Genomic DNA, 21,413 nt, shown 5'->3' with positions numbered 1-21,413 from the left:
CTCCTCCTCCCAGCTGTGTTGCAGGAAGTGCCGGGAGGGGGGGGAGGAGGAGGAGGAGGGCGCAGGAGCGCGCGCGCCATCTGATCGGCTCCGGCTGCTGCGCCCTCCTCCTCCTCCTCCCCCCCCTCCCGGCACTTCTTAGGTGATGTACGAGCACTCTTTGGCAGAGGAGGCTGAAGACCTTGGGCGGAATTCAAGAGAGAGAAAAAGTATGTCTGAGACTAGATTAAGCAGTTACATACAAAACAAAAGTGTGTAGGTCTCTGGACTGCATTTCCCACCGCGCCCTGCGGCCTCTCTGCATGGCTATTGGTTGCCGTCCTGCTATCATGTGACTCGCGGGACTCTGGCAAAGCACGTGTGAAGGCGGCCTGCAGGAGCTTCCGGGGCAGGATGCTGCAAAGGATAGCGGTGAGGGGCCAAAACACGTGGAAATGGGGTTGGAAAAATGGGGAGGAGGGGGATTAGCACCCTGCAGAGTCTGGAGGAGCATCTACACTGTAGAGTTGATGCAATTTGATACTGCTTTAACTCCTGTTTCAATGGTATGGAGCTGTGGTTATTAGGCCTGTTTGATCAAGAAAAAATTTGTTTCTAAAATGTTTTGTAAATATTTATGAAATTTCCTAAATAACAAAACATTTTTTTGGAAAGTTTTGTAAATATTTTAAATATCGAAACAAAAAAACACCCCAATTACAAATCGATTTTAGAAACAAATTTTTTCTTGATCAAACAGGCCTAATTATTATGATGCTATGATTCTTCCTCTGAGACCCTTTTAGGGGGAATGGGAGAGGTGTCAGGTCCCAGAGGCAATGCATTGCATTATTGTTATTGTTATGATGGTGGTGAAATAAAAGGAAATAAAAAGCGAAAGAAGGAAGCAAACAGGGAGGGAAGAAAGGCAAAGGAAGAAAGGGGGAGGGAATGAAGGAAAGAGAGAAGGATGAAACCAGGTAGTGAAAGAAGGAAAGAAAGAAAGAGGTAGAGAAGGAGGAAAGGAGAGAAAGTGGGAAGGAATAGGTAGGTACCTCTCTTTCATAATAGTCCAGATATCTACCTCAACTTTGATAAGTTTTACTATAGGCCACAGCAACGCGTGGCAGGGCACAGCTAGTATTGATATATTTCTTGGTCCTTTTGTTTGTTGTTTTCTCTATGTAGATCTAGCAGACACAATCCTGGGCTTTTTAAAATCTTGTTATGTCTCCTTAATTACCTTATCCCAAAATTCCTGTATGGTCACACAGGTCCACCACATATGGAGGAATGTCCCTTTCTCTTTCCTAGACTTCTAGCAAACATCTTGTTGTGATTTGTCTATTGTAGCCAATGTTGCTGGAGTGATATAACACCTATAAAACATTTTATATTGATTCTCCCTGATTGAACCCGATAATGTAAATTTTAATTCTTTATTCCATAGATATTCCCAGTTGTCCAATTCTATTGGTCTACCTAGGTCCTTGGCCCAGGATATCATTACTGTGTTGTCCTCCATGTTATAGCTTAGTATGTATTTGTATAATCTAGAGATTAACCCTTTATCCCCCTCTTCCCATATTCTTTCCAATTCTGATTCTTTGGTTGCAAATCCAATCCTCATGTCTTTTTTGTATCTTTCATGCAATTGGTGATATCGAAACCAATCATTAATGTCCAATTCTTCCCACCCTTTTAATTTACACTTTTCATTTTTCTCTAATAAAGTATTCTTTATATGTTCTTGTTTCTACCCTTAAGGTTGGTCTTGTAACTGCTTCTAGTGGCCTCAGCCAAAGGGGTTTTTTTTGGTTCCATACCTTTTCTGTATTTTTTCCAAATACCCAATAGTCCCCCTCTAATTATATGTTTATTAAAATCTTTATTTAATTTATCTCAATTATACCACACATATGCGTGCCAGCCGAATCGTAATCCAAATCCTTCCAAATCTAGTAGGGTCTTGTTTTCTAATTTTATCCATTCTTTCAGCCAGGACATTGCTGCAGCCTCATAATAGGTCCTTAAATCGGGTAAGCTTACCCCCCCCCCCCTCTTCCTTTATTATCAATTAAATTTCGGTATGCTATCCTCGCTCTTTTTCCAGCCCAAATAAAGTTAGTAATCTCTCTTTTCCATTTCTCAAAGATTTTTGTTCCTTTAATAATAGGTATATTTTGAAACAGGAATAGCATTTTGGGGAGTACCATCATTTTTATTACTGCAATTCTGCCCATCCAAGTTAGAGTGATTGTTTGCCATCTGGTGAGATCTTTTTTTGTGTCTTTCCATGTTCTAACATAATTATCCTGGAATAAATTGATATTTTTGTTTGAGAGCCATATTCCTAGATATTTTACTTTCGTTATCACCTCGAAGTCTGCTGTGGCCTCCATTTTCTTGCGATTTTAAGCGTCTATATTTTTAACTTCTCTAGCAAAACCTAGAGAAGACAATTATGCTGGGGAAAGTGGAAGGCAAAAGGAAGAGGGGCTGACCAAGAACAAGATGGATGGATGGCATCCTTGAAGTGACTGGATTGACCTTGAAGGAGCTAGGGGTGGTGACGGCCGACAGGGAGCTCTGGCATGGACTGGTACATGAAGTCACGAAGAGTCGGAGATGACTGAATGAATGAACAACAACAACAACATATTTTTAACTAAAAATTTAGATTTCTCCTTATTTATGATAAATCCTGATATGTCACCATATCTTTGAATTGTATCCGGTCATTTTTAATACTTTGTAGTGGGTTAGCTAGGATACAGACTATATCATCTGCATAAGCCCTAATTTTTAGTTCTTGGCCGCTGATCTTTAAACCAGTAATTTCCTTCTCTTATCCTTACATTTAATATTTCTAATCCCATAATAAACAATAGTGGGGACAGCAGACAGCCTTGTCTTGTCCCTTTTTGTATGTCAATGTAGTCTGATAGTTGACCATTTATTTTTAATCTTGCTCTTTGCTTAGTGTATATTGCCCCTACTGCCCTTTTGAATTGTTGGCCAACATCAAAATTTTCTAGCACTTTTCCCAAATAAACCCAACTGACATGGTCAAAAGCTTTTTCTGCATCAATAAAGAACAATGCCAAATCTCTATTTCCAGGGTGTTCAGTATCAGTCTGATGTTTTGGTTACTTGTCTTCCTGGGAGGAACCCCACCTGATCTTTATGTATTATCTGTAACAGTGCTTGCTTTATTCTATTTGACAATATAGTGGCAAATATTTTATAATCAAAGTTCAGCAAAGATATTGGTCTGTAATTTTTAATTAAATCTAAATCTTTATCCTGTTTGGGCACTAAAACAATTACGGATTCCTTCCATGACTCTGGAAGTTCCCCCTTTTTCATTACTGAATCCATCACTGACAATGGGACCAGATTTTCCTTAAACATTTTATAATATAGGATTGAGAGTCTATCTGCCCCAGGGGACTTGTTTACTTTAGCCAAATTACTTCCTCTGGTGTGATTTCTCTATCTAAATCAGCTTTCATTGCTTCTGAGATTTGTTTTAAATTTGTCTCCTCTACATACTTCGAGATTGTCCTGATCTCCCCCTGAGTTCTTTTGTATAAGTTTGCATAGTATTCTTCGAATAGTTTTTCTATCTGTTGTGAATCAGTGATTATTTCGCCTTTATTTTTTATTCTCATTATCAATGGTTTTTTCTTTGCATCTTTTATTTGCCAAGCTAATAATTTCCCTGGTTTGTTTGCGTTTTCAAAAAAGTTGTATCCATTAAACATCATTTTCCTTTCTATTTCACTAGCAATTAGCTGTTCATATCGTTGGTGCAGTTTTTTTTAATTCTCCTTGTAGTCTCATCTTTGTTCCCTTTTCTTTTTCTATTTCTAATTCTTTTGTCCTCATTTTTGCTAACAACTCCAATTGGGCCTTATTTTTTCCTTTGAACCAAATCGAGTTTTGTTGTATCAGTAACCCTCTAATTACTGCTTTTCCTCCCAAACTATTCCCCCCTTCATTCCTTCATTAGCATTATTCTTTAAGTAATTAATAATTCCCGTTCTAAGTTTTTCCCTATGTGACTTGATTTTTAAAATGTAATCATTCATTCTTCAAGCTCTATTTCTTTTGTATCCCACTCTTAATTTCATTAATATCGGGTTATGGTCGGCTAATACCCTAGGTAATAACTCAATTTTCTCCGTTTTCCCCACTAGTTCCTTAATGCCCAATATTAAGTCAATTCTTGAGGATGTACCATGTGTATGTGAATAATATGAATACTCTTTTCTTGTTGGATTGTGGATCCTCCAAATATCATAAATTTCCCAATGCTGAATTTCCCTTAGGAAGGATCCTGGGGGTTTGCCTTCCTTCCTGTCCTTTTTTACTTTACTATCTCTATCCTCTTTGGGCACCATGACTCCATTAAAATCCCCCATCCATAACATTTCCTTTTCACCATATTCTGCTAATATTCATTTTAGTTTTTTATAGAATACTTTTTGTTTGTTGTTGGGAGCATACACTCCTACTAATAGTACAGGTTTTTTTTTAATACACACCTTTATTATTAATATTCTACCTTCCTCATCACAAAATATTTTCTCTGGTGTCAGATCTTATCTTATATGAAACAGTATTCCATTGGTCTTTTTGTTGTTACATGCTGTGAATAAATGGCTCAACCTTTCTTTCTTTTTTTAACAGATGACTATCCTCATAAATCAGGTATGTCTCAACCAAACATGCTATGTCTGGTTTGATTTTCTGCAAGTAATGAACCACTTTCTTACATTTATAGCCGTTATTTAAACCGTTAATATTAGAAGATATAATTTTTAGGATGGAGAAAGACTACATGCAGGCGATGAGAGACAAGGACATAGAAGGGGTAAAGGGGTGCCACAGGAAAGGAGAGAGCTAGAGTGGAAGGAAAACAAGAAGGAGAGCACCCAAACAGATGAAGAAAAAGAGGAAGATGATGAATAAGTCGAAGAAGAAGATGAAACAATGGGGGAATAGATTAACAAATAATGGAACATTAAGAGCAATGAAATGTGTATTTGAAAATGTAATATTTTTTTTCCTTACTGGAATGGGTAAAGGGTGTGTGTGTGTGTGGGGGGGGGGGGTGGGTAGGATAGAATAGAGTAGATTAAAATGTCTATACAAAACCTTAAAAAACCCCTAAAATTTTTGACTGATTTCTTAAAACTCCCTTTCAGGTCCATGCAGAGGAATAACAAACTCAGGCTTTAGATTTAACTTAGGGTTGAAGAACTGTTTTAGGCCAGTGCCAGCTTCTCTGTGCTAGGAAGGTTCGATGGCCTTCACCCGAGGCCTTTTGATATTTGCATGGCACGCCCAAAACACCCACCCAAGCATTTTCCTTTCCCTCGGACATTTTCCTCAGGTACCTACCCTGAAACAAAACCTCGTTGTCTGGTTGGCACTTCAGATGACACTACAATGAGGTGACTGTGAAAGTGTCTTCCGGATGTTGCTCTAGCATTGGACCCAAAAACCCACTCTTTTGGGCCATAGTCATGATGGGGTGTCCTTGGGGTGCAAAGCTGGGATACCTATAGTTGTCCTGAAGTGGCAGCATTGAGTCTCTCGGGATTGGGGAGATATTCAAGTCATTCATCAAAGGGCAAATGTAAGCCCCTTGGTGGTGAGCCCTTGCCATGTCCATGGGCTCTTTCTCAGTCTTGGAAGGGTTGGTGTTGGGGGGGCTGGCTAGTTGGGGGTTGAGGCAGGAGGCATCCGGACTTCTCCCCATAAAGTCCATCAACATCCCAACCCCAGCTTTGTTGTCATAGGGAGGGCTGCGAGTGCTTGAGGTGGGAGAGTACCAATAACTGGGGGTTTTGCAGCTGGGTGAGTCGTAATGTGGCTGAGACATAGGCAGATCCCGGCAGGTCATGTGTACGCCCGAATGGGGAATGCCTGCAGTGCCTTGCATGCTGTGTTTGAGGGAGTCGCAGGCAGGAAGCTTCCGGACGTCGCTCGGCTGCAAGTCCTCTTTAAAGGCCAGGGTTGGGGAGCAGTTGGGCGAGAAAGCTTTTTGCAAGCCTGCTTCAAACACGATCTGCAGAGGGGATGGAGCAGCAAGCTGGTGGGGCAGCGCCGGGAAATGCTTGCTTTCCAGGTCCGTCTGCCCCAGGCCAGGGGAGTCACTCTGAAACCCTTGTGCAAAGGTGCCATCAGATGGGGTGGAGGGGTTCATGGAGTAGGGCCCGGTGTAGTCACAAGGGTCTCTTTCACTGAGCCCAAAGCTCCGGGACTGGGAGGGCAAGGGGGACATGCTGCTGTCTCCGCTGTAGTAATCCAGGCCTAAGTCTGTACTGTCTTGAAAGGGAGGGTTCACCGACTGGGGTTTTGTTGGAAACTTGCTTTTGCCAGTGCCTCTCTCTTTCCTGGAGACACAGACGCCCCGGGAACCCCGGGGCTGCCTGGCCCCTGTGCCCCTCTTTGAAGGATATGCACCTGTTGAGAAATTCAGGTGACCAGCATCAAATATGTCAACCTTCTTCCGCCTGCCTCGTCCTGGCTTGGAGCTGCTGTGGAATAAGACACTCTGATTCCAGTTGTAACCTGGGGCTGAAGAAGAGTCATTCCAGTCCATCATCAGCTTCTCTAGGCTCGAAAGGCTTGACTGGCCTTCACTCGACGAGGCCTCGCTGTTGGCTCTTCTATAGCCACCTGGCTGGTTGAACTGAGTACTGTCAGAGGAGGATTCGGAGAAGGTCTCAGAGACTGTCTGCTGTTTGGCCTTCTGAGGTGTGTAGTTGGAGATGTCCAGGATGACATTGGGCTCATTGATATGGCATTCAAAACCTGGGTTGTAGAGCTGGTTGAATGTCTCCGCATTCCAGTCCAGGTTGCTATAACCTTGCCGGAAAGCCCACTGGGAGGCACTGGGGAACTGCCGACAATTTTCAGGGGAGGGCTGAAAAGAAGTGGAACCTTTGGGGACCATGTAGCTACCTGGAGACACGGTACTTGCCCGGCTGTCACATCTCATGGGGGTGTGGGAGGAGCTGGAGAACTGGCTGGGGTCAGAGCTGTTGAAGAAGGAGGCCTTACTCAATGGCAAGCTGGGACCTGAAGCCTGCTGGGCATAGCTGGCACTATGGGCACTGCTTGGTGATGAAGGCAGGCTGTTGCCACTGCTATAAGTGAAGCTGCAGTCTTTGTTGTTGGGGCAATCCTGTGTGGCATGGTAGGACTTGGCTTGCTGGAACAAGCTAGATGGAGTGACGCTCTGCCCTCCGCCACTGCTGTAGTTACCATGTTGTGAATAGCTAGAGGCCACGGTGGAGTGAGTAGTGGGTGATCTGGACACAGCTGAGAGAGATGCCAGCTTCTGGTAGGCATCTGAGCCATGGCATTCAGAAGCAGTCTGAGAAAGGTTGTATCCAGGTGCTCTGCTGGGACGGAACGACTGTCGGTTGGTCATGACTGTATGGAAAGGTGTCTCAGTAGTGGCAGTAGTAGTGGTGGAGGGTGTGGTTTTTCCTCCTCTTGTTGGGTAAGATGCCATACCTCTCTGGGTTGCAATGGCATTGGGAGGGGCTGTGTACGTGCTAGTGGATTTCCGTGACTCAGAGCGTGTATTTGAGAGGGCAACGTCCAGAAGATCAGAGGAGTCATCTGAATCCAGCAGAGAACGGAAGTAGCCTGTGAAAAGATTCTGTCTTTCCTGATTGAGCTCTGATTGTGAGGATGGATTACTCCCACTGTAAAAACCAGTCTGGCTTGAAGAACAAGCCTCCAGTGCTGAAGAATGAAAGGTCTGTGAGTCTTGATAACTGCAGTTCCTGTTGGTTTGGCTGGAGAGGTGTCCGTGGTGGGATATCCAAAGACTTTCCTTGTCTCCACACCAGTCAGAGGCTCCATCGCCAAAGTTCTGGCTAGGATTCTGTTCCGGAAACAGTACCCCATTTTTACGGGATCTCCTCTTTCTCTTGGGCTTCTCCATGGGGTCTGGCTCTGGCCTGCCTCTCTTCCGTGAGTGAATGGGGTCGGCAGGCATGGTTCCTCCTGGGCCCACCTTTTTCTTCTTTCCAATTCCTTCAAAGAAATCACTAAAGGAACAGTGAGGTAAGCAGGCAGAATGTCCTCCTCTGCGTCCAAAGCCACCTCCTTTGCCACCACGCCGGCGGAAGCCTTGGACCCGGTGCAAAATATGGGAGATGCTTTGAGTGTTGGGGGCTTGGTGGATGGAGTCTGGCTTGGTTGGGGTCCAGCAACGGGGTGGAGAGCAACGAGCTGAACACTGGCTCTGGCGGTTTAGAAAGGCAAGCTTCGCCAGGACATCAGAGTAATCAGCTTTACTATCATTGGTGTCAGCAACGTAGGAGGGTTGCGGGGATGCCAGCTTCTGTTTCCTCCGTCTCCGCTTTTTCACTTCTGGGGTAGGCTCCTTGGGCTTGCATGGTCCCAACATCAGGTTTTTTGGAGGCCTTCCCCGCTTGCGCTTCAGGATAATGGGCATTTCCCCTGGAGGAAAAACCACTATGACGTTACGACCATTATTCTTCATCTTCAGCAGGGGAGTTGGCTCCAATGAGGAGCAGGTTGTCAGTTCTTTGCCTTCTAGGCTCAAGTTGCTGTTGAGGGAGGATACTTTATATGTTGTCTTATTCCTCCTCCCAAGGGACACAGGAATCTTGGCAATCTTCACCACCATCTTGCGTACCCCACGACACTTGGGCTTGAGGGGCTGCAGGTTTGTAGGCACAGCCTGCTGGCCACCATCTCCAGTCTCCAGGGAAAAAAGCATCGGCTCCACAACTTCATTCACGGGCAGAGCTGTCACTATAGCTACTGGCATCTTGGGTTGTTCAGGTTGCGCCATCACCACCTCAACTGGCATGGGCATGGGGAGGACTCGGGTCTCCGTGGCTATCTCTACTCGCCGCCCCCGGCCTCCCCTCCTATGGCGGCAGAGTATCTTTGGTTTATCTGTTCCCCGCAGAGCATATTTCCTGTAGTCATCCCTTCCTCGCCCTGCCCCACGCCTCACCACTCCTCTTGGGGAGTAGCCTCCAAGGCGTGATCCAGGCTGTCGTGAATGGACCCTTAGCAACTCCTCTGTTGCTATCTGGGGCTGGGAGTCTAACAACTTGGGCAGTGAGCCTAGTAGCTGGGTCTCTGGATCCAAAAGCTGGGCTTGGTAGTCCAGTAACTGATGGTCTAAAGCTCCTAAAGACTGGAGCCCCAGAGGCTCGGAAAGGGGTTCTAGGGACTGCAGTGACAGTGATTCAGACAAGGGTTCTAGGTTCTGCAGTTCTAGAGGCTCTAGACTTTGCAACCCCAAAGATTCAGGCAGTGGCTCCACATTCTGCAAGGCCATTGGTTCTGGAGGAGGCTCTAAAGATTTAGAATCAACTAGCTGAGGCTGATGTTCTAGAGTCTGTGAACCAATTAACGGGGACCTTGACTCTAGGCTTTGTAGCAAATGGGGATGGGACTCTAGAGGCTGAGGCTCTAGAAGCTGGGAACCTGGACATGCCAAGGAAGCCAGTTCACTCAGAATATCTGTATCAACCAGCTCAGTATGGTCAGTGGTATCGGATTCTGAGCCACTAGCTTCATCTGGGCTGCCAGGAACCTTTAAAGCAGGACTACTCTGGCAGGCTTGAAACTGGGCGCCTGTAGTGCCCTCATCTGATTCTCCCATATACAGGATGGGTTGGATCTGTTTAGACAACTCTGTTTTATCACTGCCCTCAGGGCTACGGATGCTGTTGGCCAGCACAGGTGCGGAGTAGAAGCTGTACTGCAGGCCCTGGTCCTGCCCTTCCACACTGAGGGACGGGTAGCTGTTGACCTGCAAATTGTTACAATTCAGGTGAACACCACAGCTCTTCAAGTCCTGTGAGAGGCAGTTGATGTCCTTCATGATGTCTATGAGCTGCACCACAGGGTTAAGGTTGATACGGCCATTGCCACACTTGCTCTTTAAAAGGGAGATGATGTTATCAATGTTGCACCTCCCTGAAGCTAGAGTGGCATTGGAAAAAGTCTTGGCAGTTCTCTCGTGTGCTGCCTCCTCCGGTCCTTGGGCCTTCTCGTCCACCTTGGTGCTGCTCTGAGTGTGAAGACTCTTATATCGGTCCGCTGTCTCGGAGGAGTGCAGCAAGCCTGATTTGTGCTCACGATCTAAAACTGAGCAAGAGCCTTCTGGGAAACTGAGCATGCTGAATGACAAAGCCTTCTCTGCCAGACACGCCGACACTTCCTGCGCGGGATGTTCTGCCTGGTAGAAGTTGGGCTCTTGGGAGTAATCAAAAAAGCTGTGGATGGGACCTCCCGTTGGTGGTACCAGCGGGCCCTGGCGTTTCAGCCGCTTCCACAGGTCATCTTCACCAGTATGCCTCTTGGAAGAACAATTAGTTGGATGGATGTCTGCAAAGGCAGAGGCAGGACCTGAAACAAACAAAGGGGAAAGGTTAATCTTGACTGCTGTAGTGAATGTAATCAGTTGTTAGGTATAACAACATCCATGTATCAGTCTCCTGAGTATACAGGGTGTCCCCAAAATGTAAACAACCTGAACAGGATAGGAGAGAAGCATTGCAAAATTATAAGAGAAAACTCAAGGGGGCTTCAACAATGCGAGCAGTGTAATGCTGCACAACAACTCAAATATCTAACATAAAAATTTAATTTAAGATGGAATGTGCAACTCTGATTAAATCATTATTATAACATTAAATCTTCAATATGAATATATTTACTTTACCTTCAAGCAATCCTCATAACTACCAGTAGCGGTTAATGGATTTATGTGTTTCTGTACGGCAAGCTCTCATGGGACAAGGAGCTATGACTGACACAGGGACACCAACTAGACTTGAATCTTTATATTGGATTTCCTCATGACATGAAGAAACATTTCAGGTTGTGATATCGCCCACTGGAGTGCCTCCATATCCCTCTTCTACATCTGTGGCTGACATTTTGTGGGTCACAAAATGGGTCTCACACATCATTAGGGAAAAGTGAAAACAGAAATGATGAGCTTTAATTTGTCTCCCAAAGGTAAAGGTAAAGGTCCAGTCATGTCCGACTCTGGGTAGTGGTGCTCATCTCCATTTCTAAGGTGAAGAGCCAGCATTGTCCATAGTCACCTCCAAGGTCATGTGGCCAGCATGACTGCATGGAGCGCCATTACCTTCCCGCCACAAGTGGTACTTATTGATCTACTCACATTTGCATGTTTTTGAACTGCTAGGTTGAGAGAAGCTAGGGCTAACAGCGGGAGTTCACCTTGCTCCCCGGATCTGAACCAGCGACCTTTTGGTCAGCAAGTTTAGCAGCTCAGCAGTTTAACCCACGGCACAGTTTAACCCTAAAGCCATGCATAAGGCCTGTGATGAGGACTGTGGCTATTTTTAAAAAAATAAAAAGTATTTTATGTAACTGGTAAAGGCTAGGCTTTGTGTGTTGATTCATTTCAGCCATTTTCCTTCTGCCAATTCAGATTCTTTAGCTTGTTTGGATGGCCGTAACAGCAAGGGTCCAGCCGTAATGGTTTCCCAACCATAATGGGACCACGTGGCAGCCAAGCACAGCTCTTCCTCCTCATTTTGGGAGCACGCAGCTTGCAAAGAGGCTGCCGCGTGCTCCTCCTTGCACAGGGTTTCCCTGGGAGCCCAGCTTATTGAGCCAATTGGAGCAGAAGCACACCATGACGTGTTCTATGCAAGCTGTGCCTTCTTCCTTAACCTCATTGCTGAAAACCAGGTTTCTTTAAAGGGAAAAAGGAAAGGGTCCCAGGAACAGAAAAGGGAGCCTTCTAAGTTCCCCATTGTTGCCACTGGGCAGGATCTAGCCATATTTTTGGCTGCGGATTGAAAAGCTGCCTGCCCATTTTTGGGAGGCGCACACAAACAGATACAAGGGGCTACCGGAATCCAGCCAGCAGAAATGGATCAAGGTTCAGCTGAAATGCACAAGTCTAGTAAAGGCTATTCTACCTCTTGCTGATGGAGTTTGGATAGGAAAGGAAGGGAGAACAGCTCTTTCCCCTCCAGCCAGTGACTGGATCCAATCTGTCTTATTCCACAAGGAATGTACAGATATTGGGGATTTCTCATCAGCCAGAGACTATATTACTTTTCAAATGCTGTTGCTCTGCAGCAGTTATTAACAATCTCACCCAAGCAAGCACTTCCACTGTGGCTATATAGTTTTCTCCATTGTGCTCACACAGCTAACTCTAAATAGGTGGAGAAACATGTGAATGTTGCCCCGTTGAGAACAAGGAACATGTTGGATTTTTGCTGAGGCTATCCCAGTATTAGTGACCATAATGTGATGCATGCCACAAATTAATTTCCTCCAAAACAAACAAACAAACAAAAAACAAAAACAAGAAACCATCCCCTGGTTTCTTTTGCCCTATCCTTTTACTTGTTTAGCAGTTTCATGGTGCCTTTCTTAAGTCCTGGAAAGCACATCTCCTACAGCCATTTATTTCACTGCAAAGAAATGCTCTGGTGGTACCTGAGTCTGCAGTGGGGATTCCAAAGGGCAGTCTGATGACAGCTGGAGATTCAGCTCCAGGTCATAGAAAGGAGCATTGTTATTCTACTCGGCTCTGTTTAGACCTCCCTTGGACAGTTGTACCCAGTTCTGGGCTCCATAGTTCAAGAAAGAGCTTAACAAGATGAGTTATGGCAAAGGTGATCAAAGACTTGGAAACTAAGACTTGTGGTTAGACCGACCTGGAATGTTATGTCCAGTTCTGGGCACCACAATTGAAGAGAGATGTTGACAAGCTGGAATGTGTCCAGAGGAGGGTGACTAAGATGATCAAGGGTCTGGAGAACAAGCCCTATGAGGATTGGCTTAAAGAGCTGGGCATGTTTAGACTGAAAAAGAGAAAGCTGAGAGGAGACATGATAGCTATGTATAAAAATGTGAGAGGTAGTCATAGGGAGGAGGGAGCAAACTTGTTTTCTGCTGCCCTGGAAACTAGGATGCGGAACAATGGCTTCAAACTACAAGAAAGGAGATTCCATCTGAACATTAGGAAGAACTTCCTGTGAGAGCCGTTCAGCATCTGAAGGTCAGATGCATGATTTTGGACTGCGTTGTTTACCAATGTTGCTGCTAAGATGTTTTAACTCCATGTTTTAATGTAATTGCTTATTTTAATTGACTGCCCCGGAGTGTGGTGGGGGGCTCCTTCTTTGGAAGCTTTTAAACAAATGCTAGATGGCCATCTGCCGGGAGTGCTTTGAATGCAATTTCCTCTTCTTGGCAGGGGATTGGGCTGAATGGCCCATGAGGTCTCTTCCAACTCTATGATTCTATGATTCTAAGGGATAATTTGGTGAGTTGGGCAAGTTTAACTTGGAGAAGAGATGACTGGTGGGTGATATACTGACTATATTTTAATATCTGAAGGTATGTCATGTGGAAGATGGAGCAAGCTTGTTTTCTGCCATCCAGAGACTAGAGCACAACCAATGAATTCTAATTGTTCCGTCTCCTAGGAGCCTGGTTTACCTTACCTTACAGTTGCTTGAAGTTGCTCCCCCTTGCATTTTCTTCCAAGGCTGCTGCAGCACTGGAAGAGCCCTGAAAGTTAACAGTTTCAGAGGCTGGAAATCCAGCCTGCAGGCCTCTTTGCAACTATTGGCCTAGAGAGCAGCTCTTTGGGTTTAGAGTGCACCCCTTCTCCTGGGCTTGAGATCTCCATTTTGGAATCTCCCCTGCCTCCCCTGAGGAAAGACTTCAGACGTGCTGATGGTTAGGCAGGTAGCTCTGGGAAAACCATTGCAAAAACTATATTGTATATTAAGCTGTATTAAGACTATTGAGATATTAAGATATTAAGCTATATTAAGCTATATGGAGAATTGAGATATTATAGATATTGAGTTATAGCTGATTGAGATACTACAGATAGATAAGCTTAACTGAAAGTTATATAGTTATAGAGAGAGAGATTTCACTGCTTTGTCTCCAGAACTAACCTTAAGCTATAGAGAGGGGAAAAACCTGCTTTTTTCTAACCATGGCAGCTTAGGGTTAGAGTGAAAAGATTCCAGGATCTTCTCTGCCTTCTGGGGAAAGTTAACTCTGACTGGAGAAAAAGAGAAAGAAAGAATATCTTTGTGATTTCATCTATTGACTTTGTTTTTAACTTTCATAAGCTGTGCCAAGTCTGCAAGGACTTTGAATAAATAAATATCCTTTTTGATGTTTAAAACCAGTAATAGCCTCAGTTGCTGACTATCTCAAGCTTATCAAGAAAAATACCCGCAGTTCGCTCAGACATAGAGAGAAGCACGTCACAGTTTTATTTTTATAGCGTCTGGGTGGACGGCACATTAATTACTAGGCTTTGAGTCCCTTTTTGGGGGAGATAAAGTAGTGTATAAACACATATGATGATGATGATGATTATGATGATGATCTGATAAAGAAAAAACATGGATGTGGCTCACAAATGGAATTTTGAAAAAGGAGACAGAGGGCCTAATTCTGGCAGCCCAAGAATGAGCCACTAGAACAAATGCCATCAGAGTCAGAATTGAAGAGTTGACAACAGATCCCAAATGTAGACTCTGCAAGGAAGCAGATGAAACAATAGATCACATCTTCAGCTGCTGCAAAAAGATCGCGCAGACAGACTACAAGCAGAGGCATAACACTGTTGCTTAGATGATTCATTGGAACTTGTGCCACAAATACCATCTGCCTGCGACACAGAACTGGTGGGACCACAAGTCTGAAAAAGTTACAGAAAATGAACTCGCCAAACTACTCTGGGAATTTCAAATTCAGACTGACAGAGTTTTGGAGCCCAAAACTCCTAACCTCACCATCGTGTTTAAAAAATGACTGTGAATCATCAATTTTGCAATCCCAGGTGACAGCAGAATTGAAGAGAAACAACTGGAAAAGCTGACATGGTATGAGGATTTAAAGATCGAACCGCAAAGACTCTGGCACAAACCAGTAAAGGTGGTCCTAGTGGTGATTGGCACACTGGGTGCAGTGGCTAAAGACCTTGGCCTGCACTTAAACACAATTGGCACTGACAAGATTACCAGCTGCCAGCTGCAAAAGGCCACCCTACTGAGATCTGCACACATTATTTGCCAATACATCACAAAGTCCTAAACACTTGGGAAGTGTCAGACGTGTGATCCAATACAAAAGCCAGCAGAGTGATCTTGTTTACTGTGAACTCATCTCATTGTGTTTCATATATTATTGTTATTTATTATTATTATTATTATTATTATTATTATTATTATTATTATGCAAAAAAAGGTGGTCCCTTCTAGCTCTAAGATTCTATTATTCCTTTAGTGGACTAGAAGTCCAAGAATCCCTCACAGCCACTATGACAATATATCAATTTTCTCCACCCATCTTTCTATTTCAAAGGCTCCAGATTTAATACACTGTAACCAACATTCCATGTTTCATTAAGTGATACTAAGGAAAATGTGACACCTCACATGGCTTAAAGAATCATAGAATCCTAGAGACCTGGTGGGCCATCCAGTCCAACCCCATTCTGCCAAGAAGTAGGAAAATTGCCTTCAAAGCACCCTCGACAGATGGCCATCCAGTCTCTGCTTCAAAGCCTCCAAAGAAGGAGCCTCCACCACACTCTTGGGCAGAGAGAGAGAGTTCCACTGCTGAACAGCTCTCCTTACAGTCAGGAAGTTCTTCATCGTGTTCAGGTGGAATCTCCTTTACTGTAGCTTGAAGTCATTGTTCCATTGCATCCTAATCTCCATGGCAGCAGCAGAAAACAAGCTTGCTCCCTCCTCCCTATGACTTCCCCTCACCTCTTGTTCTATGGCACTCATTATGTCTCCTCTCGGTATTCTCTTCTGCACGCTAAACATGCCCAGCTCTTTCAGCTGCTCTTCATAGGGCTTGTTCTTCAGATCCTTGATCATTTTAGTCACCCTCCTCAGGACACATTTCAGCTTTCAGAGGCCAAAATCCCATTGGATTTTTACGCTGCTGCATGGCATTGTTGGCTCATATTCACCTTCCTCCCCATATTCACCTTCCTCCACATGTTCTGTTGTCGAGCCAGGCATCACCTCCTTCTGTATCTTTGTGTTTTATTTTTCTGCCTAAGTGGAGTATCTTGCATTTGACCCTGTTGAACTTCATTGTGTTAGTTTTGGCCAATCATCTGTGTGTGTGTGTTCTGTAAGCTGCTCTGAGTTCCCTTCGGGTGACAATTAACAAGGACTGACAACACAAACAGAGGTAAAGGCGGTTTTTCCCATCTGTGGAATATTGGTAGCACTTGGGTATGCCTGTGAATGTCATGATGTAATACCTAAGAGGGTATGGTAATGGCTGAATCATAACCATGTGAGGGTTACTGCAAAGGGGTTGCATCAGCCAGTGTCCCTTTCTGATGACTGATCAGCAGGTGGCTACATAAGGAGGATTCATGACTCGTGAATATCAGTCTATTCTGTATGTGATTCTCTGATCATCTGAATGTTTGCAAAGGCAAGTCTGTCTGAGGATCTGTGAATCCTGATTGTATGTTTGTATATATTGTAACTGTGAAGCCTCTGTATATTTTGGATGAAAACCTGAATCTATACGTTTACTAAAAACAGTGTGTAGTAGATAAGGTCAGATGCATGATTTTGGACTGCGTTGTTTACCAATGTTGCTGCTAAGATATTTTAACTCCATGTTTTAATGTAATTGCTTATTTTAATTGACTGTGTTTTTATATTGCATTGAAAAGTTGCCTTTCTGTAAGGTGGCCTTGAATCCCCTGGGGTGAGAAGGGCAGGAGCTAAATGTGGTAAATAAATAAATGCTGGCAGTTGAATTCTGTTAATAGATGGGATGAAGAGTGTTTGTGCTATGACTCTGTTGTATTTTTGCTTCCTTCTGGGACACTTGCTATCCAGTTTGCTGCAATTCAGGGAGGTCATGATTTGGAAACTATAAATCACTTCACAACTAGCTCTCACTTTAATTTAGACAAGGTTTGATTAGGTTAAAATGCTAAAAGGGTAAATTGTTATTGAAAAAATAAGCTGAAAAATGTGGTGAGATCCCATTTTTAAAAAGCTGGGTAGTGTGTCCCTGCTTCTTGGAACATGTGGGTATGGAATAAAACAAAGGGACCTTCCAGAGAACGCAGCAACAGCTCTCACATCAGAGAAGGAACTGCGTCTCATTGTGCTTGTGATGTGGATATGACTGCATTCCATCAAGGTTTTCCAGTGATTGTACACAATATTCCAGGTGTGGTCTAGCCAAAGCGGAATAGAGGGATAGCATTACTTCCAGAGATCTAGACACTATGCTCCTATTGATGCAGGCCAAAATCCCATTAGCTTTTTTTGCTGCCACATCACATTGTTGGCTCATGTTTAACTTGTTGTCCACGAGGACTCCAAGATCTTTTTCACACATACTGCTCTCGAGCCAGACGTCCCCCATTTTGTATCTTTGCATTTAGTTTTTCCTGCCAAAGTGGAGTATCTTGCATTTGTCACTGTTGAACTTCATTTTGTTAGTTTTGGCCCATCTCTCTAATCTGTCAAGATCGTTTTGAATCCTGCTCCTGTCCTCTGGAGTATTGGCTATCCCTCCCAATTTGGTGTCATCTGCAAACTTGATGATCCTGCCTTCTAGCCCCTCATCTAAGTCATTAATAAAGATTTTGAACAGGACTGGGCCCAGGACGGAACCCATTTGTTTCACTGCTGCCTCACGAAGGAAGAGTGGGAGGGAAAGACAACATCCACAGTGCCCAGCTTACCTTCTGCTTTGCTGCTCCTGCTGTTACACTTGAGTTCTCTGTGGAGAAGAAGAAGAAGAAGAAGAAGAGAGAGTTTAGTCTGCTGAACAAAAACTGTCAAAATTTTGCAGCATTTTTGGTCTAGTCAATGAAGAGCACCTAGCCAATTTCGTTCTGCCTTGGGGACCTAACATTTTGCTAAAGGGAAAATCACGTTGTCCCTTAGCTGCAAAAAGGGTTCTCTAATTTACGTATACTTGAGCAGGGTTGGTTCAAATAATAGACTAGGTTAGGAATGTACACCATGAGGCCTTCCTGATGGTCTGGGGCTGCAGCTCTAACAAGGGATCCTAATTGTAATCCAACACATTTGGAACAGCATGTTTCTCACTCCTGTTCAAGGCAAGTTTAATCCAGGCCTCCCATTAAGAAAACCATGGGAAAGCATATCCAAATCTAAATTTGGAAATTGATCGGCCTAGTGTCCCTGAGGTCTGGAGTGAAAGCAAAACAAACAAACAAACAAAATATTTATTTATTCATTTCCAATATTTCTATCTTGTTCCTTCTCAACCTCCGAAGGGGGACTTAGGACAACTTACATTTGGCAGCAATTCGATGCCACTACAAAAAAAAATCGATGCCAAATCTACTAAAAAAACCCAATTGATGCCAAAACCAAAAAGAGAGCAAAACATGGAAAGTGTCAAAGCAAAACAAGAAAGAGGTCCATATGCTCACTAGCGACGAGGTGCCGGATCCATCTAGAGCAGTGGTTCTCAACCTTGCTAATGCCGCACCCCTTAATACAGTTCCTCATGTTGTGGTGCCCCCCAACCATAACATTATTTTTGTTGCTACTGCATAACTCTAATTCTGCTACTGTTCTGATTCATAATGTAAATATATGATATGAAGGATGTATTTTCATTCACTGGACCAAATTTGGCACAAATACCCAATTTGCCCAAATTTGAATACTGATGGGGTTGGGTGTGTGTGTGTGTGATTTTGTCATTTGAGAGCTGTAATTGTTGAGATTTATAGTTCACTGCATTCTGAACTCCACCAACGAAGGAATTGAACCAAACTTGGCACACAGAACTCCCATGACCAACAGAAAAGACTGGGTTTGGTGGGCACTGACCTTGAGTTTTGGAGTTGTAGTTCACTTACATCCAAAGAGCACTGTGGACTCAAACAATGATAGATCTGGACCAAATTTGGAACAAGTACTCAATATGCCCAAATGTGAACACGGGTGGAGTTTGGGGAAAATAGACCCTGACATTTGGGAATTGTAGTTGCTGGGATTTATAGTTCACCTACAATAAAAGAGCATTCTGAGCCCCACCGATGATAGAATTGCGCCAAAGTTCCCTCACAGAACCCTGAGATCAACAGAAAATACTCTGTTTTCTGATGGTCTTTGGTGACCCCTCAGACACCCCCTCATGACCCCCTCTCAGAGTTCCAGACCCCCAGGTTGAGAAACACTGATCTAAGGAGACATAAATGCACCCCTATGTCCCATCTCATAATCTAAGATCATCCGGGGAGGCCCTGCTCTCGCTCCTGTCAACAGCATCTGGTGGGGACAAGAGACAGGGCCTTCTCAGCGGTGGCCCCTCGCCTATGGAACACACTCCCAAATGAGGTAAGATCTGTTCCCTCCCTCCTGGCTTTTAGAAAGAAATTAAAATCATGATTTTGGGACCAGGCCTTCGGACAGTAGATGTTTGTAGAGTTTAGAGGACATTGACTAGAATCGACTGGTGAGACTGTTTTTTTTGGTTTTTTATTGTTATTATTTATTGTTTTAATGATTACTTAGTAAAGGTAAAGGTAAAGGTAGTCCCCTGACATTAAGTCCAGTCATTTCTGACTCTGGGGTGTGGTGCTCATCTCCATTTCTAAGCCGAAGAGCCAGCGTTGTCCGTAGACACTTCCAAGGTCATGTGGCCAGCATGACTGCATGGAGTGCTGTTACCTTTCCACCGGAGCGGTACCTATTGATCTACTCACATTTGCATCTTTTCAAACTGCTAGGTTGGCAGAAGCTAGGGCTGACAGCGGAAGCTCATGCCGCTCCCCAGAATCGAACCTGCGACCTTTCGATCAACAAGCTTCAAATATTTATTTAAAGAGCAAAAATTTATTTTTTCAAATATTTATTTAAGGAGCCACCGGGGGTACAGTATATAATGATTGCTTATATACTGTCTAATTATGATTTATGCTTAATTGTGGTTTTATTATTGAAACTGTTATGGATTGGCATCGCGCCATTGTCCAATGTAAGGCAATGAATTTTGCCAGCTATGTGTAAACCACTTTGAGTCCCCCTAGGGGTGAGAAAAGCAGTATATAAATACTGTAAATATTAAATAAATAAATAAAAAGACACTGCAGGGGTTCTGAACCCCAGGTTGAGAAATACTGATCTAGAGCTGCAGTTCCCAATCTTTTTTTGACCAGGAACCACTCTCCAACATTGGTCCCGAAATGATTACGAATCATTGGTCAACTTTAGATTCAGCTTGGTTATTTGGGCTGCTGATTCAGAAAATTGCATTGGAATGATAGACTACATCTGCACTAGTTTCTGATACAGAACATTTGCCATCCAGAAATCACCATCTGCTTGCCCTCAGAAAACCATATTTAATTATCTAGAGCCGTGGACCAGGCATGTAGCCGGGGGGGGGGGGGGGGCTGGGGGGGCTTCAGCCCCTCCCCCCAAAATTCTCATGGTGGTCCACTAGAAGGCCTTACTGGTGCATTATTTAAACTAGGTTCTTGTGGGGTTTTTTGGGCTATAGGGCCATGTTCTAGAGGCATTTCTCCTGACGTTTTGCCTGCATCTATGGCAAGCATCCTCAGAGGTAGTGAGGATGCTTGCCATAGATGCAGGGGAAACGTCAGGAGAAATGCCTCTAGAACATGGCCCTATAGCCCGAAAAAACTCACAAGAACCTAATGATTCCAGCCATGAAAGCCTTCGACAATACATTTAAACTGTTATGTTTATTCAGATCATGATCTGATCACCATATTAAATATATCCCATATGCATGGGGTATTGGGATAACGATACAAAAGGTTTGCTAGGGTAGACCCTCTTTCGCTCTGACTCAGCCCCCCCCCCCGAATCAAACTCAGCCCCCCCCCCCCGAATCAAAATCCTGGCTACAGGCCTGCCGTGGACCTAATTTTCAGTCTCACAGCCCACCAGTTGGCCATAGCCCACAGGTTGGAAACCATTGATCTAGAGGTTTGACACTAGTGGCCATTCACATGAGTCATTTGGTGTGCCAGCATTTCTCCTCTATAATGAAACACATAGTATTTTTTAAAGCTAGGGATGGTCATCTGAAGAGGCTACTTCTGCTGTGGCGGCCATTAGGAGAAAAATAATATAATAATTTTAAATGAATTTAAAATGAACAGAAAAAGCCTTACCTTAAATGCTACTGCTTGAAAAGGGAGATTTCTTGCGCAAGGGAAATTCAACAGATGCTATGAAAGGTCGGGGTAGTTTGCTCCTTAAATAAATATTTGAAGAAGCGAAGGTTGTTAGGCTAAACTTAGAAACCTGGCGCTTAAGATAAATCGATAATATTGATCCAAGACTGGAACATCTAAGGTCATATAGTAAGAGAGCGCCATCTCC

At 43.9% G+C, this 21,413-nt stretch overlaps 1 protein-coding gene across 3 annotated transcripts in view; it reads right to left on the bottom strand.

Annotated features, from left to right (window-relative positions):
• The window catches only part of LOC137095239 (transcription factor Gibbin-like), a 660,796-nt gene that overhangs the window by 73,258 nt on the left and 566,125 nt on the right, over window positions 1-21,413 (bottom strand). For all 3 annotated transcript variants that reach the window (XR_010908820.1, XR_010908819.1, XM_067461679.1), the window contains exons 3-4: window positions 17,762-17,799; window positions 5,389-10,404 (exon numbers count right to left, since the gene is read on the bottom strand). Coding sequence is in view for 1 of the 3 variants with exons in the window: in XM_067461679.1 (XP_067317780.1) it covers window positions 5,432-10,404; window positions 17,762-17,799 (5,011 nt within the window). In the remaining 2 variants the exon portion in view is untranslated. The remainder of the gene's footprint in view (window positions 1-5,388; window positions 10,405-17,761; window positions 17,800-21,413) is intronic.

Source organism: Anolis sagrei, chromosome Y (genome assembly GCF_037176765.1).
Source record: "Anolis sagrei isolate rAnoSag1 chromosome Y, rAnoSag1.mat, whole genome shotgun sequence".
NCBI classification, from domain to species: domain Eukaryota; kingdom Metazoa; phylum Chordata; class Lepidosauria; order Squamata; family Dactyloidae; genus Anolis; species Anolis sagrei.
The sequence above is the reverse complement of the archived record's forward strand: the minus strand, read 5'-3'. Positions and strand labels throughout refer to the sequence as shown.